General features: G+C 39.9%; 1 protein-coding gene across 1 annotated transcript in view; it reads left to right on the top strand.

Annotated features, from left to right (window-relative positions):
• The window catches only part of CDH11 (cadherin 11), a 124,870-nt gene that overhangs the window by 87,532 nt on the left and 23,157 nt on the right, over positions 1–14,181 (top strand). The window contains exons 5-7 of the mRNA XM_014068321.2: positions 4,627–4,746; positions 9,056–9,223; positions 13,660–13,847. Of these exons, the coding sequence (XP_013923796.2) occupies positions 4,627–4,746; positions 9,056–9,223; positions 13,660–13,847 (476 nt within the window). The remainder of the gene's footprint in view (positions 1–4,626; positions 4,747–9,055; positions 9,224–13,659; positions 13,848–14,181) is intronic.

Genomic DNA, 14,181 nt, shown 5'->3' with positions numbered 1-14,181 from the left:
GTGGGATTCAAAAAAAAATTTCTACCGGTTCTATGTGTGTAGCATGGTGGGCGTGGGGTGGCAGGGAAAGGATACTGTAAAATCTCCATTCCTTCCCAATCAGCTGGGACTCGGGCGTCAGAGAATAGATGGGGGCGGGACCACTCAGAGGTGATATTTACCGGTTTTCTGAACTACTCAAAATTTCCGCTAATGGTTCTCCAGAACTGCTCAGAACCTGTTGAATGCAATCTCTGCTTCAGACAATGCTAAGGATTCTCCAGCTGATAAAAGATTGCCCATCTAAATTATTTGAGAGGAAACCTGGATGGATTTCTTCCTGATAACACTAGCTTCTTACATGCACGGATAACAATGTTTTTCCTTTTGATGGTAAGCAATCTGAAATGCTATCTAGGCACCGATTTATATGTTCATCTAAAGCCTTTTATTCATTGACAAAAAATAAAATCCCTGAATGTTTTAAAATATGAACAATGAGAATACCTGGCTTCTATTTTTATCATCTAAAAGCTATGCTGCAAAATGAAAACCCAAGGGGGGTGAGAGAAAATGAGGGGGGGGGAGAAAAAACACGCTAAGTTGCAGCTTTTATTGTGACCACCAGGGATGAAAACAATTCAGGTAGCATGATGAAAAAGGTGTCGGCTAAGTGACAGTTGGAGAACACTTAAAGCAGCTGATTTTCAACAATCTGGAAGAAACAGCTCTTCTATTTATGAGAAGCAAGACATAGCTAACTTAAACTAGCATGACTTAAACAAGTTTTTGGAAAGTATGCCGAGCTTCTGGAATCCGTTCCTGGCCTTTATTAATTCATTCTTGGCCTTTACTAATCGCTCTCCTTTTTATTGGAGTCTGACCTCCAGGGAGGAGGGAAAGAGACTTAGAATGGAGAAATCAGCAATTTTCCAAAATGCTAACCAACCGCTTGTATTGTATTGTATTGTATTTGGTTTATTTGTATGCCGCCCTTCTCCAGGAGGGACTCAGGGCGACGAACAAGTCAGGGGGGAAAGGGAACATAAACAACAGTACACATAATTAAAATACACGAAAATCATACAGCCATACCAGTTGAGAGGGGAGGGGAACTCATCAACCCCAGGCCTGCCGGCACAGCCAGGTTTTGACGGCTTTCCGGAAGGCCTGGAGAGAGGTGAGGGTCCGGATCTCCGCAGGGAGTTCATTCCAGAGGGCCAGAGCTGCCACAGAGAAGGCCCTCCCCCGGGTAGTAGCCAGATGGCATTGGCTGGTGGACGGAACCTGGAGGAGGCTGACCCTGTGAGATCTAACGGGTCTTTGGGAGGTAATTGGCAGCAGGCGGTCTCTCAAGTACCCAAGTCCAATACCATGAAGGGGTTTATAAGTTACGACTAGCACTCTGAAGTGTATCTGGAGACCTATCGGTAGCCAGTGCAGCTCACGGAGGATAGGTGTAACGTGGGTGTACCGAGGTGCACCCACAATCGCTCGCGCGGCTGCATTCTGGACAAGTTGAAGTCTCCGAATACTCTTCAAAGGCTGCCCCATGTAGAGCGCTTCTCCTATTACAAGTCTGGAGCAAACAAAGATGCTTTGGATCTGGTCTGTGCCCTCTCACTGTACTTGCAGCAACAAATGGACTAATTTCCACACACTTGCATGATAGCCACAGGGATTCAAAAATATGTTCTCAAGTTTGGATGGTAACAATGGCAAGCATTGTGAAGTGTTTTTTAATCTTTTTAATGCCTCCTTAATTTAAATGCAAGGGATGCAATGGCTCAGTGACTAAGACGTTGAGTTTGTCGATCAGAAAGGTTGGCGGTTCGAATCCCTAGCTCCGCATAAGGGAGTGAGCTCCTATTACTTGTCCCAGCTTCTGCCAATCTAGCAGTTTGAAACCATGTAAAAAAAATAGGGACCACCTTTGGTGGGAAGGTAACAGCATTCCGTGCACCTTTGGCCTTTAGTCATGCTGGCCACATGACCACCATCTCCTTGAAACAGAGATAAGCACCGCCCCCTTCAGTCGGGAACGACTCGCACGTATGTGCGAGGGGAGCCTTTACCTTTAATTTAAGTGTATATTTGATTCAAGCCCAGGAAAAGACTCCTTTAGAAGCTGCACAGATGTACAAAAGAACTGAGACCAGAGCATATCAAAATGGGCTGGATCATGCCAAGGGTTAAAAAAAAGTTGCATCATTTTTTTTCCCAATGGCATCTTCATTAAATGTGTGCAATATTTGGCTCCAAAGTCAGCAAATGTGTTTTTGGATCCAAGCAATGCGCACAGCAAAATCAGGATGGTGTTGGGGGAATTTTTAATGGACTGTTTCTTAGCCCATAACCTTCTCTGGCCCATCTTCAAATTCAGTCTCTCTTATGCTGGCTTGTTCCCAACACTAAATCTGGTTTTCTTCCACTTGGTTTGGGGAGAGTGATTCTGCTGACAATGTACCGGCCTCATTTTCATTATTTTTTTTCCAGCATTCCATTGGTTGGAACAAATTAGAACAACAGCTGTCCTTAATGCAATTCCACTTGTGATTTTTCTTAAACAAATAACAGTCCTTATGGGAAGGAATCATCTACTTTTTATTCATAAACAAAACAAGCAGCAAAATTTTGCATGCACATCTATATGACTTCTGCACCAAATACGAGATCATAATTAGCTTGCCATAATTAGCTGGCCAAACTCAGCTGATTATACCGTGGTCTAGGTAAAGGTTTCCCCACACATGTGTGCTAATCATTTCCGGCTGTGCTCATTTCTGTTTCTAAGCTGAAGAGCCAGAGTTGTCTGAAGATGTCTCCATGGTCATGTGGTCAACATGACTAAATGCCAAAGGCAATGGAGCACTGTTACCTTCCTACCAAAGTGGTACCTATTTTTCTACTTGCATTTTTTACATGCTTTTGAACTGCTAGGTTGGCAGAAGCTGGGACAAGTAATGGGAACTCACTCCATTATGCGGCGCTAGGGATTTGAACCCATGAACTGCCGACTTTCTGATCAACAAGCTCAGCATCTTAGCCACTGAGCCACCACATCCCTGGATACTGTGGTCTATATTGTGCCAATAGTCACTTTACATTTATCATATGTATATCATGGAAGTGTTTTTGGTATCTATTACAGTACTGGCTGACTAAGGCTTTTACACAATGCAAAATATAAAGCACAGTTTTAAATGTTCTTTCCAGTCAAATTAACTCCCTTTCCAATAAAGTAATCACCCATGAAACATGCAGAGAAATGATGAACGAATCACTGCATATGCAACAAAGCTCACAAAGCTGAATAGCTTGTGGGATAGTTTGTTATAGGAACCTTGTCTTTAGCATGTTGAGTTATTATTAAGCAATCATTTATTTCCTTTGAGATAACATATTATAGCAGAGGGAAGAGACATGGCTGCTTTAAGATGCTGCAGGCAGTGGCTCAATGGCTAAGGCACTGAGCTTGTCGATCAAAAGATTGGCAGTTTGGCGGTTCGAATACCTAGTGCCATATAACAGAGTGAGCTCCCATTATTTGTCCCAGCTTCTACCAACTAGCTGTTCAAAAGCATGTAAAAATGCAAACAGAAAAATATGAACCACCTTTGGTGGGAAGGCAACAGCGTTCCGTGTGCCTTTGGCATTTAGTCATGCTGGCCACATGACTATGGAGACGTCTTCGGACAGCTCTGGCTCTTCAGCTTTGAAATGTAGATGAGCGCCGCCCTCTAGAGTCAGGAACGACTAGCACATATGTGTGAGGGGAACCTTTACCTTTAGGCAGGAGTCATGTTCGCACTCCTGTGCACTCCAAAGCACTTTTGGAGATTGGACACAAAGAGCCATAAAATTAATACTCCAAATCATAATATTAACAAATTGCCAGGAAGGGAGGGGAGGAGAAATGCATTTAGCAAATAGAATTAACTCAACTGTATACTCCCCAAAAAATTAATTGAAGAGAGATCTGCAATAATCTGTACAGCTGTTGGAATAACCACTGGTGATTTGCTAGTAAAACCTCTTTTAAAGAAATGAAATGTGGATTTTCCAGGGTGCAATTAGTAAAGATAATCTCTCATATGTTTCTAAAAGTTCTAAGATTTTACTCAAAAATAGCTTGGTCGCCACAACTTAAAAGTAATGATATGTCTCTCTTTCCTGAATATTCTTTCGGGGTTACACTTTGAATTAAAAAAGGATTCTTCTCACCCAGTTCACCAAATCCGCCCCAGAACTTTTCTTGGATGTTAAACTCGCTCCGGTTTTGTGACAGCCACCTTAGGCTGTCTCTTCTCGCAATATGGCATAAAAGAAAAATGCTCTGCAGGAGAGTTGGGATCTCCCCTGGAACCTCACAGGAAGCTCTTCCTTAGCTTCACCCCATCAACAAAGGTTTTTTGGCTTTTTAAAAAAGCCCATGAAGCAGAAGCCAGTGCAGGGGATCGAGAGCTCTGTTCCTGCAGCTGTTAGATGCCAGAACATCCCTTCCTCCTACAGACCTCTCTTATATGTTTCTCATTGTTCCCATTGAAAGGTGAAGTTGGCATTGTAACAATAACCTGGAATTTTGGAAGTGAGGCAAAAACATATGCATATCTAAATATATGTATCTGTTTCCTTTTCTGTTTGCAGGTACATCTGTGATTCAGGTGACAGCCTCAGATGCTGATGATCCTACCTATGGAAATAGCGCGAAACTTGTTTACAGCATTCTTGAAGGCCAACCATACTTCTCTGTAGAGCCACAAACAGGTACTAAACAACCGTGTGCTAACTGAAAGGGAATTTTAGAATAGAATATCAATAGCACTTAGACTTTACAGCCCTCTCTAAGTGGTTTACAGAATCAGCCTATGGCCCCCAACACTCTGGGTTCTCATTTTTCCCACCTTGGAAAGATGGAAGGCTGAGTCAACCTTGAGCCTGGTGGGATTTGAACTGGCAAATTGCAGGCAGCCAACAGTCAGCAGAGATAGCCTGCAGTACTGCACTCTAACCATTGCTCCAACCTTCTCTCAGTCCTAGGAAGAAGGCAATGGCAAAGAACTTCTGAAAAATCTTGCCAAGAAAACTTCCCAGGACTTGTCCATGCAGTCTCTAAGAATTGGATGCGATTGAATGGAATAATAATAATAATAATAATTTTTAAAAAAACCTTAACAATGAAAATACCTGTAATGAGAAACCAGCAACTTTCCAAAAATACCTCACAATGAGAAACCAGCAACTTTCCAAATTTATATCACCACCCATTTTTACATACATGACTCTGCAATCCAATTGTTATTGGGCTATAGGTTCAATCCATTATCATTGGCTTTAGTGGGTATGGATAATTACCTGAAAGAGATTAACAAGAGTACTAGTACTTTGATTTATATACCGCTTCATAGTGCTTTACATCCCTCTCTAAGTTGTTTACAAACTCAGCATATTGCCCCCAACAATCTGGGTCCTCATCTTACTGACCTCGGAAGGATGGAAGGCTGAGTCAATGTTACTCAGTTAGGATTGAACTCCTGGCAGTTGGCAGAATTACACTGCAATACTTCATTCTAACCACTGCGCCATCACCAAGATTCCTTTATGTGTCCCAAATATGGCCTTAAGGACTTTGCTTTGAAAGCATCAGCGTGTTTCCATTTGACCTGTAATGTGCATTCAGGCCTTGGATTTATTTTACAGGAAACAATGCCTTTGATTTTCTTGCTTGATTTAAAGTAAATGCACCTTCTGCATAGGAGAATAATTTGACATGTTTTTTCAAGCTATAAATGATCTCTAATGGAAATTATACTCATATCCTAGTATATGTGATTGCATGAGGTTATAAAGGAAATGTTCAGTCTCAACCAGCTACTTAAAAACACTGACAGTATTATGACTTCCAAACTTAGATAAAGGTTAAATTTTGTAATCAACAGCTGGCCCCATATAATGCATGTAAAAGAAGTGGCTCTTCAAACTAAACACAATTTGTTAGTCTTCTGTGTTGGTTTGTTTACACTTACCGTGGAGATTCGCACCCTCACCACTGTCCAGCCCTTAGGATCCGGCTATCCCGTCAGGCCTGGGGATAAGATTTTAATTTGCCCTACCCGAATGTTGAATGAAAGTTGTGTTTTATTGTTTTATTTTTATTTATGCACTGTCTTGTGTTTTTGTTTTGCACCCCCCTTCCCATGTATTGTAAGCCGCCCTGAGTCCCCTCAGGGAAAAGGGCGGCCTATAAATCATAATAAACTAAACAAAACTAAACTAATATTCTTTCTTGTTTCTGCTGTCTCCATTAAAAATCTTCATGAAAAATAGTAGCATAAAACACTATTTTAATGCTTTTCCTAATGAATTTTGAAGTGTATTTAGGAAAGTAGGGACAAGCCTTAAAATGCATTCAGGAGGTGGAAAAGTTGATAATCAGGGAAAACACAGTGGCTAAGATGCTGGGCTTGTCAGTTAGAAGGTTGGCAGTTCAATGTTCAAATCCCTAGCGCCGTGTAATAGTGACCTCCTGTTACTTGTCCCAGTTTTTGCCAATCTAGCAGTTCAAATGCATGTAAAAAATGTAAGTAGAAAAACAGGCACCACCTTTGGCGGGAAGGTAACAGTGTTCTGTGCATCTTTGGTGTTTAGTCATGCCGGCCACATGACCACAGAGATGTCTTCGAACAGTGCTGCCTCTTCAAAATTTACTTACAATTTTATATCCACACTCTTTTCAGCCCCCCCCCCCCCAACTTCACAAGCAGTGGGAAGGTGGTGCACAATTTTTAACACAGCTGTTAACTTGAAATACTCAGGACCAGAAGCAAAAAATCCCCCATTCTTCCAGAGGTTCCTGTATATTTTGGTAACAAATGTATTTGTCCCTTACTCCATATCCCAAGTACCCTGGTTTTATTTATTAGCTATATGTTCAAAACACCAAAACTGGGCAATCAAGAGGGGAAAAAATGAGAAATGGTTCACTTGATTTATTTAAATGCTAATGGCAGTAGATTAAAAAAGCTAAAAGTAGAAGAGAGAAAGAGAGAGAGAGATTGTATATGAGCAGAATATATGATGGGAAGGTCAATAAGAAACACTAGCTAAGGGGTTTTGACATAAAATCATTCATTTCAAAATAGTCTAATCCTTTTCTAATTGTGATTGCAATGGTGCAGAATGAAGTGGCCTTTGCGGTGATTAAGCGAGACTGATCTCTTAGTAGGAAGGACATAATCATAGTCGCAGGCCATTCCAAATATCTGATGAAATGTTCATGAGGTCATATAATATAATGGCAGCTCAGGAAGGTTTGAGTGATAGTTTTAACCTTTGCATCCAAAACAGATGCATATAATTGAAAAGGGATGTTGTTAAATCTGCCCCTTAGTACTTTATTCTATTACTGTTATTGGGTACAGAGGTTGTTATGGAAGTATTTGAGAATGGCATAATCCATCTATCCCTATTGTAGATGAGCTGGTACAGAGCAGAGGTGGTATTCTGCAGGTTCTGACCAGTTCTGAAGAATGGTAGCGAAAATTTTGAGTAGTTCAGAGAACCAGTAAATACCACCTCTGACTGGCCCCACCTCCATCTATTCTCTGCCTCCCGAGTCCCAGCTGATCGGGAGGAAATGGGGATTTTACAGTATCCTCTCCCTGCCATGCCCACCAAGCCATGCCATGGCATGACCACCAAGCTACACCCACAGAACCAGTAGTAGAAAAAAAATGAATCCCATCACTGGTACAGAGCTCTGGAGAAAGGGGAAATTGAATACAATGTTTCTCAGTTTAAGATAAGCTCATTTAATATGTCCTAGCTATAAAGACATCAAAATAGCATTTCCTTCCTTCCTTCCTTCCTTCCTTCCTTCCTTCCTTCCTTCCTTCCTTCCTTCCTTTCTTTCTTTCTTTCTTTCTTTCCTTTTCCAAGATGGAGAAAAAGAAAGCCAAGATTTTCCTCTCATGAGAAAATGGCATCATAATGTCTAAAATCCACCCACCCTCCAAATCCCACCAAAGAACAAACACTAGTCTTAATATATATTATGGAAATTTTGAGATCTCAGCCTACCTTAGATTCCTGAACTACAAATCGATTAGTGAACCCATTCTTATCATGACCCCCCAATTCAAAAACCCGTAAAAACCAAAATACAATAGATGTTTTTAACAATGCGGCCTCACTTTCATTTCCCTAAAACAAACCACAGCAACATAATCCTTACTGGCATTACAACAGGTGAGGAATAACATTTTGCTACTGGGAGGCCAGCTGGTTTTGTTAGCAATTCAAGATGAGATAACATAAATCAACCCTTTGTGTGCAAATCCTAATGCCCTTTCTCATATTGGAAATGGCAAAGATCAAATTCCTCAGACTTCTCCATTAAAACCTCAACAATCATCATATTATAAGCCGGACCAGGCAAGATCACGGAAAAAGCTTATCAAGCTCTTGCAGAATCCAATTTTGCAGATGGATGATTCTATTGTGTTTGACTTCGGGTTTTTTTCCAGTCTTGTGCTTTTTAGACAACGTGTTTGAAAAATTTTATATGCATACATATTCTTTTCCCCTGGAGTATTCCACTTTTTGTTGGGTGTGTGTGTGTGTGTGTGTGTGTGTGAGTGTGCATGTATACATTTTCTAAGCAATTAATGCAATTCAAATGGATGCATTTTCCTGAATATACATGTCCATTTATAAAATTATAGTCAATGTATACATTTTTGTACGCTTCTATTAGAAAGTTCAGAATTGACTATAAAGTTGCATTATAATTATCTTATAAGGACAGGACATGCAAATACATTAAATTCATATTAAATTACGAAAAGAACATATTCTTCACTTCTTTAACCAACATCAGATATTCTACGCAGTGTGGGTAGAGTGAATTGTAGTTGATATGTACTACGATTACTGAGGGCAATTTCTCTGTTGTGTAATCATTTAAACAAATATCTGCCAGCCCTTATGCAAATGAATGTATGTAGAACAGACTTGCTGTGAGATAAACATTTGAAGAACATATTGTGAACCATTTCTTCGCCTCTTTTTCCTGAAGGTATTATAAGAACAGCTCTTCCCAACATGGACAGAGAAGCAAAGGAAGAATATCATGTTGTGATTCAAGCAAAGGACATGGGAGGCCACATGGGAGGACTTTCAGGAACCACCAAAGTGACAATTACCCTCACAGATGTCAATGACAACCCACCAAAGTTCCCACAGAGTAAGTTCTGAAGAACTCTTATCTATTGTCCACCAGAGGCTTCACTGAAGCTAAGTAATTCTCCTCCTCCTCTTTTACTTGCCAACAAACAACTATTCAGTAATATGCTGAATCTATGAAATCAGACTCTTATTATGATTAATAGTGATTTCAATAAAGGTAGCGCTGCCCATGCTTTAAAAATTATTTGGAGGAGGTGCTTTGAAACATGTAAAGGTGTAAGTACAGCATGTCTTTAAAGCAGCTACATCTATTCAGAGGTATTGTCCAAAGAAGGACATTGCTGCTTTAAGAAATCACGTTAAAAATACACACACTTTAAGGTGCTACACTGTTTTATGAACCATTTTCAAAACCCATGCTACTGTAATGTAAGATCCTAGCTTTTGTCCTCCAGTAACATCAGTGGCGTGCAGTTTTTAGAAATGAAAATAAAATAATGTTTTATTGTTGTTTGTTATATATGTTATCCCTTCCATAAATCTCAAAGCAATACTTAGTATATCCCAAAATATCTGGTTCATAAGGACAGGGTTTTACCTTGCTTGTGTCAGAGAGTCAAGAGACTGTAGCTTAACATAGTTGTAATATTTTGTTTATTTGATTGTACTTGTCTCTTGTAGAGCCTGTCAACCATTCCAATCTAGTCAATTAAAGAAGAAAGGCTCTTCAATCCATTATTAGCAAAAGTACACTTTATTAAAGTGAAGTGGTTTCAGAGAGGCAAAGCCAGATCTGAGATTTTTGACCCAAAGCATACGGTTCACTTTATCCTTACTACCACCATCCCTCTTGGTTATCTCTAAGTGTCCAATGGAATCCAAAGTTTGGGTAATAGTCCTTGTCTTCACAGGCTGAATGGTGCTGCATTCCATAGTGTGAATGGCACAATGAGTAGTTTTGATTCCTCTCATACTAACCCCCCTAATCCTACCCTGCAATCTCTCCCCTGCCCTACCCCTGCACATGACAGACTGGCAGCATGCAAAACATGGCATAGCAGGATAGCAATCCTGATAGAGCCACAATTGCTTTCTTAAAAATCAAGAGTAGGTGGCTACTGGCCAATACTTTGGAAATGTGCCCACTTGTCTAGAAAAACACAAAGATAAGCTAAAATAATAGAAGGTGCCTGAGGAGCTGAGACTGAATGAGAGTGAACTACCTGGCAAGTTAGATGGTTGCAGATGGTAATGTTTCAATGGCCCATGACTGCCATAGTGTGCTGACCTAAGCTTCCTTAACAAGCATGAAGCAAAGTCTTGGTCCCGGCAAAACTTCTTTTGTTTACACAACTGTGAAATCCTTTCATTCACAGTCAGCAAAGCTTGGCAAAGAATATTTATCAACACGAACCTTATCTCGCTTGGCGAGATTCCAGTTAGCTAGTTTTCAAATGCAGGGCAAGGCAACACTTGGCACAGAGTCTCTTATAATCACAAACAGAACTTTCCATTCTTGAAATGACCGAAGGAACAAATTGTTTCCTGCAAAAGCCCATTCCCCCTTTGCTCCTCTTTTGTTTCCTATGGGAGGGGCCAATCACCTCCAATGTGTGGCTTTACTCTGAAGTCGACCCTGCTTTCTTAGTTGTTCTTGTCTTCTGGCAGCTCTGCACATGTGCACACTGGGAAGACTCCAGCTGCTTCTCTGCCTCATTGCTGTCTAGCTCCCTCTCTGCCTCTGACACAGAGCCCTCCTCTGAGCTTTCCTCAGCCCCCAGGACTGGCCCATGTTCCTCCACAACCTCCTCATTGTCCGACTCTGCTGGCCACTGGTGGACCACAACAGATAGTAGCTATTTTGTGAAAGAGCCTCATCTTTCTCCTTTCAGCCTTTTATGATTCCATACACGGTCCCAAATTCCAGATAAGTCCATCAATCTATAAAAGTTTTTTTTCTTAAATAGATTCATGTACATTAAAAGGAATCAAGAGGTATCTCATGCACATTTTACATTCTAAGTTTTTTTTAAAGAGCTTTCTTTTAGAGAGGGGAAAAAAACATAAAAGAGTTGAGCCATTTCCAGGGACACACAGTGAACCATTTCAAAGATGAGGATTAAGGCACAGGAGGAGGTAGGGACTTTTGTGCTGCCTCATTTTGAAAACATATTGGACGATGATGTTTTAACAATATGCCCCTGCTGAGCTCAATGGCATGAGGTCTAGACTTTGGGTAAGAAATGCTGTTAACGGAGACAGATGGAGGATGGAGGAAATGGAAACATATTTTAGAGAGAAATAGTTATGCGCTGTAAGACAAGAGACCAAAGTTTTTTAAAAAGCCAAAACAAAGCAAAGCACTCCCTCTCAATCTTTTTTTTTATTTATGAATTTGTGAGCACAGCAGAGACGTTCTTAAAAAGCAGATTTCATGGTTGTTTCTCAATTTAGACAGATTTTATCAGTAATCTTCAAGAATGACAAAATTTGCATGTCCGTTGCGTTTTGAAGGCTCCACTTAGTTTGTGGAGGTGTCAGTTATGACAAGATTTTAATTTGCTTACATGCTTTGTTCGGTTTTGGAAGTGAATATGTATATAATCGTCACTGATGCATCAAATATGAAACCAACATTCAGAGAGAATTAACCCTTTGTAAATAGGCAGGCAAACAAAAGGCATCCACAGCTTGTGGGTAATTTATGAATGAAAATGATTAAATTATATAAATACTCAAACTCATGTGCAATCTCTAGTGCTGCACAGCATGACCCCAATTATATAATTAGCAGCCGTTAGAACTACACTTTTGCTCTGCTACAATCCTGATTGCACCTCACTTTCAACATCCCCAGTCAAGACAAGCAAAACACTCAGGTCAGTTCATCAGGTGATCCTGTAAACACCTACAAGCCAGTTCAAATGGTGTTAAAATTTTAGCACTTTAAAATTTTTACATCTTAAAAAATAGTAGTATGATTCCTACACTAAAGCCTAGCCAATGCCAGTGCCGCATCTACAACATTGCTATCGTAGAGATATGTGTATTCTGATATATTGGGGAAAAAAGTGAAATGAACAATTCTCCATCCCTAATTTTCATGACATGAGTTTTCCCTTATAATGTTTGGGTGTAGCATTGTTTTTAACAGTCCTGTGAATAGGAATGAATTAGAAAGTCAAGTATTTACTCAACTAATCATTTATGGAGCTTAAATTATTTGGATACAGTTTCCTTTCTCTTAGGAGCCCAAGGCAACTGAGTCTACATATCAAGCTTATACCCTATGTATATAATAAAAAGAAATATAGATTCCTTTATTTCAACTTTGCTGCTGTTTTTAAGTATTTCTTTCACGGCCTTTCCAGGAATTGTGACAACTACCCAACCTACTTTCCTCCTTCCCTTCCTGTGCCCACACTCTTTATAGTTGTGTGTCTCCTGAATTGTGTTCACATCTTAACTGGATTAATGAAAAAAGGGTTAATGTGCTCCAGAAACTGCCAAATGTTTTGTGGATTAGTTCAAAATGGATTTATATAAGCACACATTTGCATTGATTTCACTTGGGAGCAGTTGTATATTTTATTCTATAGAGAGAGAAAAAAGCTGAAGGAAAAAAAAAAGTAAGTGGAAAAGCAAGAATTTCCATTACAGAGTCTCCATACAAGAAGTTTGAGAGGTTTTTTTTTTTTGAAAAAAGTATAAGACCACCCAAGTCCATAATGACTCAAGGAAGAGCTTTGCCTTATAGCCTGCCAAATTAGCATGTCTCTGCTTTTTAATTTTAACCTACCAAAAACAAAGTGTGATGGGGCAAAACACTAAATGCCAAGAGAGCTTTTAATGGGTTAATTGCTGCCTGAATCTGACTTAGAATATTTGGAATGTCCATGTTCCCTCTGTTTCCTCCACTAGTTTTTACATATCTTGATGGAGTCAATAAAATAAATACTCCTAAAGCAGTGGTGGGTTTCAAAAAATGTTCGAACCTACTCTGTGGGTGTGGCCTCTTTTATGGGAGTGGCTTGTCACCCATGTGACTGGATATGAAGATGCTGACGACACTTGTCAGAACCACCTTAAATTACCTCACACACAGCACTGGCATGCATAAGAATATGATGTAAACTTGTTTTTTAAAAGGCATCTTTGGTTTGCGTTAAAACAACTTCAACACATGCAATGTTCTGATTGCACCACAAACGCAGTAGTCATCCTTATCTTTCACAAAGGCACTGAGTTTATAAATATGAGCATGATAGTGTAGAATAATCATATCCAAGGACCAGTGGTGGGTTTCAAAAAATTTTGGAACCTCTTCTGTAGGTGTGGCCTGCTTTCCGGGTCCACTGGTGGAAACTCTTCTAACCGGTTCGGTAGATTTGACGAACGGGTTCTACCGAATAGGTGCGAACTGGTAGGAACCCACCTCTGTCCTAAAGGAATTAACAGTATAGCTCATTTACTGATAAGCCCCATTTTGCCTAGGTGTTTATCAGATGTCAATATCAGAAGCTGCCGTTCCTGGTGAGGAAGCTGGAAGAGTAAAAGCCAAAGATCCAGACATTGGAGAAAATGGTTTAGTAACTTACAACATCATTGATGGCGACGGTATAGAAATGTTTGAAATCACAACAGATTATGAGACTCAGGAAGGGGTTGTGAAGCTTAAGAAGGTAAGAAATGCATTCCTTTCATTCCTCAATGGATAATATATACTTCATTTTTTTCCTATGCCTCATGGAACATATAATAGCCATAGATTATCACTCATAGTAAAAAAAAAAAAAAGAGCAAAAGTAGTTTGGGATAATTTGTTTATGAAGCTATGATTAACTTCCGGCATCCTATTTTACTCTTATCTCTTAAGGCTTGGAGCCAGAATGAAAGGAAAGAGATTATAAAAAATAAAGCACTGGTGCATAGAAGCTCCTTAACATCATTTTAAAGTGAAGAAAAGTACATTATTCTTTTACTGATCTCCTCTTGAGAAATCAACACTGTTCCCTC

The sequence above is a fragment of the Thamnophis sirtalis genome, unplaced genomic scaffold, assembly GCF_051295495.1.
Source record: "Thamnophis sirtalis isolate CommonGarterSnake01/CBP01778 unplaced genomic scaffold, rThaSir2_p1.2 scaffold_14, whole genome shotgun sequence".
NCBI lineage: Eukaryota > Metazoa > Chordata > Lepidosauria > Squamata > Natricidae > Thamnophis > Thamnophis sirtalis.
Note: the sequence above shows the minus strand (reverse complement) of the source record. Positions and strands in the feature narration are given on the sequence as shown.